Source organism: Microtus oregoni, unplaced genomic scaffold, assembly GCF_018167655.1.
Source record: "Microtus oregoni isolate MIOR12 unplaced genomic scaffold, Mior012 000024F_ref0000369, whole genome shotgun sequence".
In the NCBI taxonomy this organism is placed as follows: domain Eukaryota; kingdom Metazoa; phylum Chordata; class Mammalia; order Rodentia; family Cricetidae; genus Microtus; species Microtus oregoni.
The window spans coordinates 1247438-1264567 of record NW_024543083.1 but is presented as its reverse complement, the minus strand read 5'-3'; the positions used below and the strand labels follow the sequence as shown (position 1 = coordinate 1264567).

General features: G+C 38.9%; 1 protein-coding gene across 1 annotated transcript in view; it reads right to left on the bottom strand.

The window, feature by feature from the left end:
- Tnks (tankyrase) overlaps positions 1-17130 on the bottom strand; it is a 157969-nt gene that overhangs the window by 63212 nt on the left and 77627 nt on the right. Inside the window, exons 4-5 of the mRNA XM_041673586.1 lie at positions 10495-10531; positions 9690-9765 (exon numbers count right to left, since the gene is read on the bottom strand). Of these exons, the coding sequence (XP_041529520.1) occupies positions 9690-9765; positions 10495-10531 (113 nt within the window). The remainder of the gene's footprint in view (positions 1-9689; positions 9766-10494; positions 10532-17130) is intronic.

Here is a 17130-nt window from a genome sequence, read left to right as displayed (position 1 = left end):
GTAAACACAATAAACAAAATCGGAGCTTTATTACATTATTATCAACAGAGACATGATTAATCTGCTATGATGGAACGCTTTAAGCTCTTTGAGACACGGATACTTAGATGAGAATCCAAACAAATGAAAAGACAGAAAATCAATATGGGCATCATCCCTAGAAATAAGTGCATCTTGTTTCTGAGCCCTGGCTTTTAAGTAGTATAATTATGAGGATCAGCATCCTTGAAGTTTCTGAACTCTTTTTACACAGTGTGTGTGTATCAACTGACTAACAGAGTAAGTGCCTGGGTTTGAAACTACTATTACCACCTTAGAGCAGATGAAGAAGCTGGGGAGCAGGGAGATAACAGAGAGAGGCAGACCAAATCCAGGAAGGGTGACATCATTCTCATTCTGCATTCCTTATTTTCCATTGACTAAAAGCTCAGACTCACAGACTGATCTTCAGAAACAGACTGGTGTGGCCGAGAAGAAAGTATCTGTGGCAAGGAGCCATTGGTTCTAAGCATGCCAGCACTCCTCAGATTGTAACAAAGAAATACATACTCCAATAGTGAGCCCATACCATTAGAATGAGCAGCCCAGAAATGTTGGGCTTCTTTATAATAAAAGCTGCCTAGAGGTACAGCCCCAGGAAGAAAGAAATGAACGTAGACAGCAAGTTTTATTCTGCTTTCTTCCCACACTGCTGCTGAATCCCCAGAAAGATGGGCACTTGCCTTCTTCAAGTAAGCCCTCTTCAACTACTTGCAGAACAGCTTCCTAGCTACTCTTGGTCAGTATCTCTTCTCAGATACCCCAAATAGGTGCTAAATCTGGAATCAAACTGAGTTTTCAGCCAGGAAGACCTCTAAATAAAAAAACCAAAAAAAAAAAAAAAACCCTCATAGCCAGGTGGTGGAAGCACATGCCTTTAATGCCAGCACTCTGGAGGCAGAGGCAGGTGGATCTCTGTGAGTTCCAGGCCAGCCAGGGCTATATAGAGAAACTATCTTGAATGAGGAGCAGAAGGAGGGAGAACATGAGCAAGGAAGTCAAGACCACGAGGGGGGAACCCACCCACGGAGACAGTGGGGCTGATCTAACGGGAGCTCACCAAGGCCAGCTGGACTGGGACTGAAAAAGCACGGGATAAAACCGGACTCTCCGAACATGGTGGACAATGAGGGCTGCTGAGAAGCCAAGGACAATGGCACTGGGTTTTGATCCTACTGCATGTACTGGCTTTGTGGGAGCCTAGCCTGTTTGGATGCTCACCTTCCTAGACCTAGATGGAGCGGGGAGGACCTTGGACTGGCCACAGGGCAGGGAACCCTGACTGCTCTGTGGACTGGACAGGGAGGGGGAGGGGAGTGGAGAGAGGGGGAGGGAAAAGGGAGGCGGGTAGGAGGCGGAAATTTTTAATAAAAAAAATGAAAAGTGAAAGAAAAAAAAACAAAACTAAAACAACAAAATTCACTTAAGCACGACCTGTTGACATTATTCCCTGAAAAGGTTTCAGCTCTGCACCGAGAGGCTATTATTATGAGAATCAGTATCCTTGAAGTTTCTGAACTCTTTTTACAAAGTGTGTGGCTAGGTCAGCTGTCACTTGAAGCCTATTCCTAAGATTTTGTGAATTCTAGACAGATTCCATGAAGAAATTAAGTGGGGTGACCTGAGTCTGAAGATTCTAGATGGATTCCATCAAGGAAGATAGAGGACTAACTGGTAGTTTATAGCCTCAAAGAAGATGTTCTTCCAAAATAACAGACTCGTCGACAGGAAGACATACAAATATCTGAATTCAAAGTTACAGACCTTATGAGATACTTTATATAACAACTATTCTACATTTCAACTGCCTTAAATTAAAAGTCAGTCCTGGGGCTACAAAGCCTGCAATCCCAGCTATTTGAGAGGCAGGAAGATTGCAAGTTCAAGGCCAGCCTAAGTAACTTAGACCCCCATCTCAAAATAAAAAGAGAGCTGTGGCTGTATTTGTGGTAGAGCACTTGCCTAGTATGAAGAGGGCCCTAGATTCAAACCCCAGTAATGTCAGAAAAGTAATTTTAAAAATATTTTTAAAGGGAAACTATAAAACCTGTATTTTATATGTATTACAAAGATAAAGATAAAAGAAATGAGTAGGGAACCCCTGGGACAACAGAGCTCTAAATGCCAACTTAATTCAATTTGAACTCAACATCACTGTTGTAGAAATCCCAAGGAGATTCTTTAGCCAGCAACCAATTTGAGTTTCTCTTTTTAACCTCAGTCCAGAATCAGCCAAAGAAGTCCAGTATGTGCATGGAAAGCTTTTAGCATCTTCTTACAGGGTGTGTGGGAGGAAAAAAACGATACGCTTAAGCATTCTCAAGGCACAGCTCTAGCTCTTCAGGTCTAGTGAGAAACAGTTGGCAAGCCAGGCTTGCTAGTTTGACTGAACCTTGGTATTTTGTGTTTTAAGGAGAAAAATCTTCATACTATCTAGCTCCTATAAATATCTTCCTACTCTTACTTCATAGTTGAGTGGATATGTTGGGGTAGGTTCAACCTTTCCCCCTTTCCATGTGGTGCTGGGAACTGAACTCATGGTGCTACACAAGCTAGACAAGTGCTGACAAGACATAGCCTTGGCTGTCAATTTCCTTTTGCAATTAATGTTTGCAATCTTAGGTATTCAGACCTAAACAGAAAACATTTTAAGCAACAGGGGGTGAGGAAGGCTGTACAGTGAAGAGTGCTTGTTGCTCTTCCAGGACCCTAGTTCAGTCCCTAGCACCACATCGGGTGGCCCAAAATCTCCTTTAATTAATTATCAATTAATTAATATCCTTTAATTTAATTAATCCCCAGGCCCAGCTCCTGAGGATCCAATTCCCTCTTCTGGCCTCCACAAGTACCTGTACATATAAGGTACACATATATACATAAATAAGAATAAAAATAAATCTCACAAAAGGCTCTAGATAATTTACAATAGACAGACAACAAATTTAAAAAGACAAATTCAAATTGCAATTACTGGTGATCTACGAGGACAGAGGGACGACTTCCTTTACAGCAGCCATGTAGTAGTCATTACTGGTGACCTGTGAGGACACAGAGGGACGACTTCCTTTGCACCAGCAGTGCAAGTCATGGTAAGTGGATGCCAGGTAATTGGGCGCTTCCACGAGCTGCTGTGAAGATGTAAAAAGCCTCCAGGATAGTGGAGATATGCTGCCACCTCAAGGTTCCTTCTGTTGTGATTTGATGTCTGTGCTATTCTGGGACCTATTCACATGGTCAGTGCAGCAGCAAAGGTAGAGGCCCCCAGCTGTCCTTAATTACAGCCTTCTCATCACCCATGGCCAGCAGGCACTAAACCCCACATAAAGGCAGTTTATTTCCTCTGGTGTTTTTAGAGTAGTGTATTAGTATTAGTGTATTAGTAGCTGCAATACAAAAATTAAGTCAGAGTTACAAAAGGAAAATACATTTAGAATTAGTCTGCTTTCAGTATTACTTCAATATTCAGTATTTCAACTGTTTATACTTGTTATTTATAGTTTTGAGTCTTACTACCAATGCCAATCTTAGAACAGAAACACATTTTTTCCTAGTTATTGAAAACATCCTTTAAAAAGGTGTATTGGCCAGGTAGTGGTAGTGAACGCCTTTAACCCCAGTACTCCGGGGGCAGAGGCAGGTGGATCTCTGTGAGTTTAAGGCCACCTTGGTCTACAGAGTAAGCTCTAGGATAGGCTCTAAAGCTACACAGAGAAACTGTGCCTCACCAAAAAAAGACCAAAAAAACAAAAACCAAACAAAAAAATAAGCAAACAAATAAATTGTGTATTATAAATATTTTCTATACTTTTAGAAATTTGTCATTAAAATTTTAATATAAAAGATTGAGGATATGAATATTAATGCAAAAAAAGGTAGAAGCCTTTTTGAAAGATTAAATTCTTCATGATAAAATGGGCACAGATGTTAAAATCCAGGTCATGTTGACTACCTGTAACCTCTTTAAATTCCTGTGTTGAAGGCCACTCCTAAAGTGACAGGAAGTAATAAGGTTTCACTGAAGTCTAGGGTAGGGATCTGTGAAGGGACTTTTGTCCTAAGAAGAGGTAAGAGACTGCTTTTAGCTGATGTGAGCAACTGGTGAGAACGCAGCCAGGAGGACTCTCATTGCAGTCAAACATGTTTGCACCCCAAATTAATGAAGATCAGATATGATTGGGGGGACACCTCCTAATAATCTTGACTACAGGACCAGTGAGTTTTATGCTGGTCCCTCTACTATGGGAACATCTCTGAGACTGGATGAGACATGACAAATATGTTGGCTAAAGAGAGTCCTCATGACTTATTATTACATGTCATCCTTTCACTGGGCATGGACAGAGGTTTGGTTATACAGTTCAAATAAACTTCTAAAGTTAACAGATACCTTTTACCTGCTCAAACATAAAACAAAACAAAAAAATCATCTTTACCTACACATTCCATACTCGTGATATTCATACATATACGTTCAAAAGTTTGCATGTTTTCAGAAAAAAAGAAAGAAAACAGACACCAATGAAGAGAGTGACCCAGGTGATCCAGCCTCTCAGAGTGCCTCTATTGTAGTTTCCTTATAATTCTGCATTCAGAACAACTTCAAAGCTGCTAGCTGAGATGGTCAAGCCTCACAGACTACTCCAGCCAGGACTTCAGAGAAGCCCAACACTTTTCCATTATATAGAGACTAGACAACAAACAATACAGGTAGCTCTCCCAGAACTTGACCATTATTTCAGTTTTTTCAGGGTCCCTTAGAGATGCCCTTACCAAGACAACAGGAAGCAGTCGAGAAAACACAATGTCAACATTCCCAAGAGCTAGGGTGGGTGGTTTTTATGTTGTTCGGTGGATTTTGGATGTTTATCATTGTTTAGGTGGATTGGTTGCAAGTTGGTATTGGTCATAGTCAGAAAGGAAACTAAACAAAGAAGATTGAATTCAGGGATCTCGTTTTGAAAAGAAAAAGAGGGATATAAAATGATAAGATAAAGAGTAGGTTATTGAATCTACTTTTAAAATAAAAACAACTACAAGTCTAAAATATTTTATATTAGTATGGGTTTTTATGTTTGTTGGTTTATTTTTGAGACAGGGTTTCTCTGTAGCTTTGAAGTCTGTCCTGGAACTAGCTCTTATAGACCAGGCTGGCCTTGAACTCACAGATATCTGCCTGCCTCTGCCTCCTGAGTGCTGGGATTAATTAAAGGTGTGCGCCACCACTGCCCAGCTTAGTATAAAGTTTTGTATACTGATACAAATTTAAGGTTATTTTGTTATACTGTATATGTTTCTACTTTTGTTTAGGTATTGTACCTATGCTGCTCATTTAAAAATGTAATGTAAAGGTTTAGTCCTTTATTATTGAGGATAATAAAGAAATACAGGTTAGTAGTCAGTTATCTAACAATCTGTATATTTTCAAGGTCAAACATATATTTTAGATAGACAGAGTGTCTTCAAACACTTCAGAGACCTCAGAATATAGCACTTAAGATGTTTTAATAATCTAAGACTTTTCATGACAGTAAGACATGTCTTCTCCTGGCAGCACCAATTTACTTTAAAAAAGAATGCTGGGCATATAGTTTGTTTTTATTGTGGCAAAGTTAGCCACTGGGCAATAAACTGCCCTTATCCTGACTGATGATAATATTCTGTCCGAACTGGATAAGCAGGACACAAAAGAAGGCGAGTGCCGAACTTTACAAAGACAAGGTAGGACAGTCCTTCAAAATTTTTTTGCCTCACAAAAGTCTGTCAGATATTCTAGGCCTGTAGGCCAAATGCCCCAATGTTGTAGCGGAACCTTGGGTGACTGTACAGGCAACCAGCTGTCTGTCATTTCAATAGTTTTAGAAGTTGTTTGCTCTGCACTTCCTGTTTACTCAGGTAATACTTTATCCTTCTCGGGTCTCTGATGGGGATTGAAGACTAGATAGTTATAAAGTTTTTCTTGTTACCAAATAAAGAAAAAACTTACAAAAATATGAAAAGTTTATAGGTTGAGAACATAAAATATTAAGTTATTTATCTAAGAAGATATTTCTAGGTCTAAAAAGGTATTTTTAGGATGGTACTACAAGTTATCATAGAAAATGGTTTAGGTATAAACTTTGGACTCATCAAGATAAGATAGATAATAGAGAAATTTTTCCAAATTTGACAAATACAAATGGAATGGACATTGTAAATGTTAATTCTTACTACATAATTGTTCTTATTTATATAATTGTACTATTAGAGTTAAAACCTTTCCCTTTAGACAAAAAGGGGAAATGCGGGATATTTGTTCACTGTGTGTAAATGTATTGCTGTGATTTGTGTAATAAAAAGATGAATGGCCAATAGCAAGGCAGAAGGTATAGGCAGGACTTCTGGACAGAGAGAGAACTCTGGGAAGAAGGCTAAGTTGCCAGCCAGATGTGGAGGAAGCAGCATGGGTAATGACAGAGAGATGAGGTAATAAGTCACACAATAGACCATAGATTGGTATGCATGGGCTAATTTAAGTTATAAGAGCTAGTGGGACTAGCCTAAACTAAGGCTGGGCAGCTTTCATAATTAATAAGAAGTCTTTGTATGGTATTTGTGGTTTTGTGGTGGACAAGAAACTACGACTACAAGAACAACAGTCAATTTCTCTACAGGGTTGCTCAACACAGCATGACTAGGCAGCCCTCTTTGTCTCAACTTTAAAAAAAAAAGTGAGGTTTGATAGCACACACCTTCAATCCTAGCATTAGAGAAGCAGAGGCAGGCAGATCTCTGTCACAAGCTAGTCTGCAGTTTCAGGTCAATCCCAGAATAACGATGAGACAATGGGTTTACACTACAGCTTCCACAACAAAATTCTTTTTTCTTGTTCTGTTTGATTTTTCTTTTAAATTTTGTTTTGGGAGGAGGTTGCAAGAGGGTGGATTCGAGGGGACAAGATAAGTGGGATTGGAATGCATTATGTGAAATGCACAAAGAATCAATAAAAGTTTTTTAAAAATCACTTTGAAATCACCAACCCATTTGCTATTCTATTATTACTTTACTGTGCTCTTTTCTGTCTTATAAAAATTCTTTTCTTCATTTTTTGAGACAGGATTTCATTATGAAGTCCAGGCTGTCCTTGCTAATTTTCGATCACCCTGCTTCAGCTTCCCCAAGTTGCTGAGAGAACAGGCATATACCATAGCGTGCAACTTTAAATGTATGTGGTTTTGTCTTTTGGTAAAAATGAAAGCAAAGTACAAGATAAAGCAGAAAGAGCCTTACTGTGTGTCAGAATTTTCCCAACTCTAGACAGACAGACAAGGGGGAAATCAAAATATTAACCACTCACATTACTTAACTAGATCGGCATCAAGTCACAGCTATGAAATACAAGACTGAAAACCCCACATACAGCACATTAAGAATACTAAATCTCACCCACTACACATCTCTAAGCGATTCTCCACCCACAGTGACTGTTTAAGGAGCATTTCTTTCTAAAACTATTTGTGAATTTACATTTCCATGGGCCTTCGAAACATACAAAACCAAGAAGTGTAGTAAAACCAAGACAGAAACCAGTTCAGCATTAGCAGTCTTTTGGAAAGCCTCTACAAACAGGATTTGGTTCTATGACCTGTTCTAATATAAAAGCCATACCATAGCATAGAAAAAGGAACCTTTTATCTTTTTATAACGCAAAACCAAGTTCCCTCATTCTAGTAAACATATGAGAATGTCTTAGAAAATATACCAAATACTGAGAAACTTGTACTTTATCAGCCTGGATTGGCTCTTATGTTTTTTTGATATCTACTGCAAGAAAGCAAACAACACTGTCATAGCTAGAGGATGACACCAGTCCCCACCAGCACAGAGAACACGCTTGTGTCTTAACAGAACTGGTGCATGCTAGTTAGTAAGAACCACTCCGCGCCACAAATGAGCATAAAAATCTAGACATAAACGTTACCAGCTTTAATGTATGCAATTCTATTTGTGATCTGCATACAGATGACAAGTTTGATTGATTCCTTCTAACATATTAACATACGTTATATGCAATAAGCCCTAATAAATACCTATTTTTCTTGTTACCTGATTAAAATCGAAAAAAGAAACCCTGATAATCTATAAGCATGTGTGCATTATTTTAGAATATTAATGTAATATTTAAGTAGAAATCCTTCATTATGACAGCTCAGGTATGTTCCTAAAAATGTCTTATATATGAAAATAATATAGTTCCTCCTCATGTTGTAACCATCTGGAAATCAACAGAATATAACGTAAGACTAACAGAAAACATACAATCTCTCACTCACATCCTATAGATATAATTTTCAAAAAGGCAAGGGAAGAGACGATTTTCTCATTCGGGGTTTGTCAGAGAATCAGACTAATAACTCTAAAGCTGCTGCTAGATGCCAAGCTTGATTCTGTGCAAAACACAAAAGACACAGAACAGTAGGAGCCAGACATGTAAGCATAATGTAAGCGGAATGGAAGTCTACAGCAAAACCATATGGCTAATGCAGAGAAGGCCATGGAACTAGAAAAGTGCACTGGTTCCAGTTTTAAGGAAGTGAGTGTATACCCACAATAGAGAAGAAATGGAGCTGTCCAGTGTAAGGGCTGAGGACTGGGGATGAAACTGGGATAGGATGGCTACTTCATCTCCTGCTGTATAGTTAATTGCCCATCAATGTCCCAGTACTAAAATGGTTATGGAGAACTCAAGGAGCTCAAGGAAGCCACAGTCGCACTTGCTACAGAAGAGAAAGCTTCCACTCATACAGTAAGAGAAGTAATTCTACCTACTGAGATGATCCAAATAAAATATGCAGCTCAAAGTACTCATGGGGTTAAAAATCCCAAAACCAGGGAGAGAGAGAGAGAGAGAGAGAGAGAGAGAGAGAGAGAGAGAGAGCAGTTACCCCTTAAAAATCACCTTCCCAGAGTGAGGAAGAGTACTCAGTGCAGTAGAGAGGGATCTGGGGTTCTATCAGTCTACCAGGTAAATCACTGCAAACTTCGCAGTCATTTCCACAGTCTGAAACACATCACATTTCATTCTATATGCAGCATGAGTGCAGAACAGAGTGAGGCTGCTAGCTGCGCATTTTATATATTACCTTACAGCTATGACAAGTGTATCTTTATGGAGATTATTTCTCTTTTAGTCTATTTTCTTACAATATTCCACAATTGTGTAAAAAAAAAAGCAGAACTGATATGGAAATCTAAAAATCATTAGCAGTTTCTCACCTTTAATGGAAGAAGTGCTGATATCTAGCAGACAAATCTACCAAATAAATAACAAATGCATGCAGCCTAACAAAGATAAACATCATTTCCATCAAGGCACACAGGACACACGGTGAATTTTATTTGCTGAAAGCACTGTGTGCAAACAGCTCATGTAACAAACAACTTTCAGTGTCTGCCAGTTCAGAGGAAAGCTTCCTGAAGATCCACGCTTCCCTAGCTAGTAGCTCCATGAGCCTGTCACAACCCCCGGTAAGAGAGCAGCATTTCACTCCACAGTGCAAAGATGCCAGGAAAAACAGCTTACAAATGTGTACGTATAAACACAGACACAGACCATTCGGAACAAAATTTCATTGTAAAGCAAGAAATTACTGGAAGCATTTGAAACAACTTACCTTTCGCCCATCACTTGCATGGCAATTCACATTTAGAGGCGTCAGTAAAGCCATTAGTTTTTCTTCATTACCACTCCTATAAAAAGGTAGTAAGTCAACTTCTGTAAAATCACTGGGCTTCTTATGAATATTTATGGATGCTTTCATTAAGAGTGGAAAACAGCAAGGATTTTGTTTTATTTTTAAAATATGGACCACAATGCATGCCTTACAATATTTATTTCAGTTAACATAATTCCTGTTAATTATGTGGTGGTATGCTATCTTGAATAATGCAGCTTTCTATATTTAAGAATTTATCTACAGAGTCATTTTAATTACAAACTTTATTGTGAAAAAAATCTAAAACTCTAGAGTTTAAAAATACAAATTCTATAGAGAGGTAATAAATTAAATCATAAATGACCATTACTACCGCCACCACCAACAAAATAGCTGAGGGTTTGAATGTTTACTTTACGTCTCTCCTTCAAGCTTGGTCAGGAAAAAACATCTTCAAAGCACAAGAAAGCCATAGGCATATAAACACCCCGAGAATATCTTCTGAAACGTTTGCAGGTAGTACCCTCAAGACAGGTTCCAAATAAAATCAGCCTTACAATACTCAGCATAGTGAAGGATTCTGTCATTATGCCCACTAACAATGTAATAAAGTGCACAAAGACTTACTAGATCTTATCCACACCATCCCTTAAAACCCAAGCAAGACAAGAACAGGTTATAAATCTTTACACTCCTACACCTGCCCTCCCCCTTTTCTCCCTTAAATGCATTATACTCACTTAAAATGAAGGGAATCACTTACCTAGCAGCTTCTAGGAGTTCGTCTTTTTTGTATTCACCTAGATGATTGCAAAATATCATGCTGTTAGCATTTGGCAGAAGACAGATTAAGAAATGCAGTAGGCAGCAAATAGAGAATTAAATAGAGAAGAACAGAAAAAGAGAGTCCACACCCCGCTGGGTGATGGAGCCGTGACGTTAGCCAGCTTGTGAAGGCAGCATCACCAGTGCCTTGGAGACGGGCAGCAAATTGACGCAGCTTCTTGTCCAATCCTCAGATGAAATAGCTTTCTTCAGACAACCAATGAATGCTAAATCTCGCATCTAGGAACACATTCCCTCTGATAACAGCATGCCAGCTCAAGACAATGTCCCTCCCTCCCTCCCCCCGTTTGTATTCAGGCTCTCACAGTATACTTGTAAGGCATAATACATTCTGAGACAAAAGCAAAATAATGTGGCTCTTTAAAGGTACAAATTACTAGCCTTCAAAAACCCGTCAGTTTTATTTGTAATGGCAAGGAAAGTTTTTTAGTTTTTGTTTTTAATTAACTACCATCACTGCGCTTTATAGCAGGGAAAAAAAAAAGAAAAAAGAAAGAAAGAAATGTAAATATCAGAACCATGAATCCTTTCTCGCCCGATAGGGAAGGTGTCTGTAGACTAGAAATACGTGAACTACGTACCAAATGTTATGAGCCTCTTGGAGGCTGTGCTCCCAAACAAAAACAGAGAGCACATTCTTTAACTGGCAACAATAACCTAACCTGCATTAATCTTTATACTTGGCATACCAAATTTTACCAGTAGTAAATCTTATTAAGTAGGCATCTCAGGAAATGAGCAGGTAACCAATTACTATGACATGGGTAATTTTACTTTATTTTTCACAATAGATTTTTAAAAAATATATCAGAGTGAAAATAGAAATTACTAATCTTTATAGCAGATTCCTTAGCGTACTCAAGATCCAACAAGTTTCTTTTGTGAGCTCAACTGAAGGGCAAAGAACTTTAATAATAACAACACAGTGTTTTGTTTTTTATTAAATAATAGCTAGGATTATGATTCAGATATAAGGCAGTTGGGAATATCATTAAAGAGATAATTATATAAATTATCTTAACATATATCATCTGTGAAAAAAATCAGGTATACATTAACAAAAGAAAACTTTAAATAAAAGTTAAACAATAACCTTATTTTAAAATACTTATTTGCAGTCATACCTTTCTTTATGTTTTCTTTGCATTTTTCTATAAAACTGAGTTATTTCAAAGAAAACACTACAAAGATACCAATACCAGCAGTTGTTTAAATCCTATATTCCACTATTAATAAATACTATTCAGCCTTTTCTTTGTCTTGTCTCTTGGATTAGAACTAGGCTAAAATCTAGAAACTATAACCACATTTTCAAATAGAAAAGTTATTAAGGGAATCTTATACCAATGAAGTCAGATCTATGCATCTCTCAGTTCCATGTGGTAGATTGAACAATTTCAGAATCACAGAATTATTTTTTCCAATTTCTTATAAATTAAAAATGAACTGCACAAAAGTAAAATTGTATCTTCTGGCCAAAAAGGCTCAAACTAAAGACTTCCCTTTATTAAACATTTTTTAGCAATATGGAAGTTTAACATACTAGGAATAAGATATTACAAAGTCAAATTTAAAATAAAAAGGCTGGATAATTACAATCTAATAATGCAAATGAGTGAATATAGCTATAGAAGCCTTTTGTACACTCAAAAGGCAGCACTGCTTTCTCTGACTTCAAGAAATATTATCCTATTAAAGAAGAGAGAGGGGTAAGCAAATGATTGCAGGAGATTGTGGGGAAATCTATGAAATACTACTAGGGGCTTATTGGCTAGTTTAAATAGGATTACTAACAGGCTAACAGTGGGTTAAGGAGGTATTTTGGGAGAAAGAAACAAGCAGCTTTTAGGTGATGACTGTGGGAGAGAAGGAAAGGCCTGAGAGAGGAAGGGACATGCTGGCTCTTCCTAGACAAGCCAAGAGCATCAGGACAATGAGGCAGACTAAATCAAAGGGCCATGGAGGGACTATGCTTGAACTTGCTGAGAAAATGTAGAAATGTTTTAACAGGAAGAATGCAAATACATTGTATTTAAGTATCTTCAAGTTTAATGACCACATAAAGTATTTCCAAACTTTACTCCAGTAAACTTTTATTGGGAAGAAAGGCAGCCAGGACATGGGGATGGGGTATTAGGTGCTGACAGCAGACATTCTAGATTGTGGATATTTACACTGTGAACTGTAAGTGACTACTGAAATTTAAGCCATGGTGAAATATAATTCCAATAAGCTAAATAACAAAACTGCAAAAGATGCAGGCTCCTCAAAGTTCCAATCGTTCTACCTGCACAAAGTCCTAATCATGCACAGCTTGCTATTGTCACCAAAATGCATATTTTTGCAATAATGTTATTTCTTTCTGAATAGGCGGATAATAAGGCAATACTTTCAAAAGAAATATGTAAGTATGCATTCAGATGACTCTACTCTTCCTGTTAAATCCTAGCGCTTTAATCGGCTTTTCTGCAATACATTCCAGCATCCACTATCTGGTGCCCAAGGACCACAATCAGTCAACAGCTGAAGTCATTTCTCACACCCTGCCTTGTAGGAAAAAGTAGCACAATGAATTAGAGTCCTTTGTACACTGACAGCAAACCCGAGTTGCTTCCTAGCAGCCAAACCACCAGATCTGTTTCACTTTAGCTGAGACCATGGTGCTCTGTGGAGCATTTGTATTCCTTAATAACACCCAGCAAAATCAGCAATAAATGAGCTAGAGAGCAAATGAAGATAGAGCAGCCTGGATGAGGAAAATAGGAAACTTCAAATACCACTTTTTCATTAGAATAAAGCTGGATGAAAACAAGTAGGAACAATAATTGTTTCATGTTTGAATAGTCATTATTATCAACTATTGACACATGTAAAATGTGCCCACACAGATACACAAATTAATGTTTTATAAATGTTATCAGAATGAAGGTTATAAATAAAACTTCATATTTCTCTAAGGTAGTCAGAAATAACTTCTCTTTCTCTTGGTATACAGGCAAATTTTTCTTTTGAAGAAATATATGGAAGTCATGATTATTGATTTACATCAATTTCAACACTGTGAGGGGCCTTTACGTCCAGTAACTCGCAGGATCAAAGCAGAATGCATTGTAGAAATGAGCCATTTTGTTTTGTTAGAAATGGAATAACAGGGAAAGTTTATGATCAGAGAATCACAGATTTTTAAAGTAGTAAGAAACTGAAAAGGAACTCTGACCTTCTTTCCCACCACAGAGTGTGCCCAGCAGTGATGGCTCACTTTATACACGAAATGCAAAGACTGTAACTGGACAGCCCTCTGTGCTACCTCACCCTACCCTGCAGGCCCCAGAACAGACCTAACAAGTTGACATCTTCCCCAGACACAGGGCTGGCCCTGCCTGTGTAGCCTAGGTTGGCCTTGAGCTCACAGCAAGCAGTCCCTTTGCCTCAGCCTCCTGAGTGCTAGGATTACAGGCCCAGTGGCCATCACTTTCTTAGTTAATGAACTGGCCCTAAAACAGTCAAACTGAGTGTCTAGTTTCACTGCTACCCAGCAGTCTACCAGACTCTGGAACCAGGCTAATGTATAGACACAGAAGTACCAAATGGGAGCTTTGGAAGACAGGATTACATTAGAGGAAGGAAACTAAATCAGTAAAAACATTCTACAAACCAAAGAATTAGTAACTTTAAATAATATAACAAACCAAAATTTCCCATCAGAACGACTTTGAAGCATTGAGTTTATAAACATGGACCATTGAGCCACAGGAAGAGAAACAAAGAAAATTCTTCTGCATCTCTTCAAGTAATCGATGCATTTCACATTTCCACTGCAAGCTTTAATTCTTGAACTTATTAGAAATCTCAAGGGAAGAGCTTTGTAAAGACTTCAGTCTCCATTACCAAGTTAATGGACTTGCGTTACTAGTGCACAGCAGCACCCTGAGCTGACAATTCTGATACTCCTGGGGAGTGCAGAACAAGACTATGAATTGGTAAGTTGATAAAGAAATCTTTGCACTGAGATACCAACAAATACAAGAAAGTGATTCTTTGAGCCAAACCCACAGCCTATTTGGGTAATAAAGTATTAGTCGAAGTGATGTATTTCATTATGTCTTGGTTTGAAGATTCAGAACTAGTTAAGTGGCTGCAGAAAGAATTTAGCTACAAGACCAGGAAACAATCTATTCTCAAGTCACTAAAGCTTGATCCTCAGGCAAACCAATTTTCCAACAGACTGATACTCTACTATATAGAAAACAGGGTCTTAGCAATAATTAACCTATTGTTTTCATTCTAAAATCTTTCATGAATATTTCTGAGACAACAAGGGGAAAACTTCAAAGGTCTTAAGTTTTTAATGCCTTGTTTCTATTCTTGAGTCCTATCAAATCTTCCTGTCTCCTCTGATGTGGCTTCAAAGTTGGCAATACCATCAGCTAAATCTAAGGTTGCAATCAAACGAAACACAATTTTTCCAAACAGAGCACCTGAGGCTGAGAAGAGTATTTTTTCGGGTGGCGATCCTTTACTTCAATTATCTCCTAAAAGCTAACATTAACTAGCTAGAGTTAACCTTCAATAGCTAACAGCAGTCAGCATTAACTATCAATGTACTTAATACAATCTAGGTAGGCTGACCATTATCATAATCAATGCGCTCATGTGGTTACTTACATTAAAATAGTTAAAATTGGACAAAACCAAAACCTTCTGCTGTTCAGTCAGACCACTGTCATTTCAGTAGTGTGCAGGCATAGGAAGCAAGTGCCTGTAACACGAACAGTGCAGACAACAATACATATGAGAGCTGAAAACTTGTATTGCAACTCCAGGGTGCTCTGATAACTGAGAAGCCCCCTTTTAGCCTTACTCTTAAAATCTTGCAGTCAAAACTCTTAAGCTTTTCTTTCCCTAGGATGACTTTTGAACAAATGTTTCATCCCCATGAAATACAGGGGAACACTGAGCTGGAACCGATCCTTCAAGCATCTGAGGGGACAACTATATTGTAATTGGTGATGTAAATACACACTGATGAAAAGGGGGTGGTATTGTGAGATATATATTCTTTAAAGTTGGATACCAATACCCAGGGATGTTTTCCCCTAGGAAGCTGTTAATCAGTGAACTGTCTACAAAGTACATCGTAATTTAAGAGAAAATGACCTTTTAGAACACTCTGCAGAGGAAGAACTCTTGGAAACATTAAGAAGATGGCAAGGAAAGAAAGGAAGGAACAAATTCTCATTCTAAACAGGACACATTATAATGCGTAATAGAACCTGGGAGCTCAGACTGCCCACTATTTCTAAAACATCAAATACCTATCCGATGGCAGCTGAGGGACTCCATAATTAAATAAAAATATAATTATAATGTTTGCACTTAAAAAACATAGTTTAGAAAAGTAAATTGCACATTTGAACCACTTGGCAATAGTTTTGGCTACATCGACATTTCCCTCCCTCCTTCCCTCCTTCCCTCCCTCCCTCCCTCCCTCCTTCCTTCCTTCTTCTTCCCTTCTTTTCCCTCCCTGGGCTCAAAATGTTAACATAGGCTGGTCTTGAACTTGTGCTGATAATTTCCCACCCTGACTCCCAACAACGAGATTACAAATGTGCACCAGCAGGTGGGGCTATAGAACTTCTTTTGGGGAGCTGCTTTTGTTTGTGGGGACAGCGGCTCACTGTGGCTGGCCTGGAACTCCCTTTATAGAGCAGGCTAGTCTTGAACTCACAGAGATCTACCTGCCTCTGCTTCCCAGATGCTGGGATTAAAGACATGAACTACTCTAGCCCCTTTCTAGACCTACCAATTCACAACCCCTCTTAAAGTCTGAGATGGGTGCACATAGCTAGTACATTTCACTGACAACTATGAATGCTACAGGGGATGTTCTGTAAGATGGTTCAACTGTCTTTTCATATTATGTAGTGATGTACATTTTACCCAGTTACAGTTACAGTTTCAGAGGGAGGAAGGCCTTACTATGTAGGCTAACAGCCTGCTTCTGTCACCTGAGTGCTGGGATTAAAGGAGTGTACCACTATGCAGATACATTCATGCTTTTACACTGGAGCACTGGACTGAGCTCCCAAGGTCCCAATGAGGAACAAAAGGAGGGAGAACATGAGCAAAGAAGTCGGGACCACGAGGCGTGCACCCACCCACTGAGACAGTGGAGCTGATCTACTGGGAGCTCACCAAGGCCAGCTGGACTGTGACCGAAAAAGCATTGGATAAAACCGGACTCTCTGAACATGGCGAACAATGAGGGCTGATGAGACGCCAAGGACAATGGCACGGGGTTTTGATCCTACTTAATGTGCTGGCTTTGTGGGAGCCTAGCCAGTTTGGATGTTCACCTTCCTAGATATGGACGGAGGGGGGGAGGACCTAGGACTTACCACAGGGCAGGGAAACCGGACTGCTCTGTGGTCTGGAGAGGGAGGGGGAGAGGAGTGGGGGGAGGGGGAGAAGGGTGGGAGGAGGGGGAGAAGGATGGGAGGAGGGGGAGGGAAATGGGAGGCTGGGAGGAGGTGGAAACTTGTCTTTTGTTTAT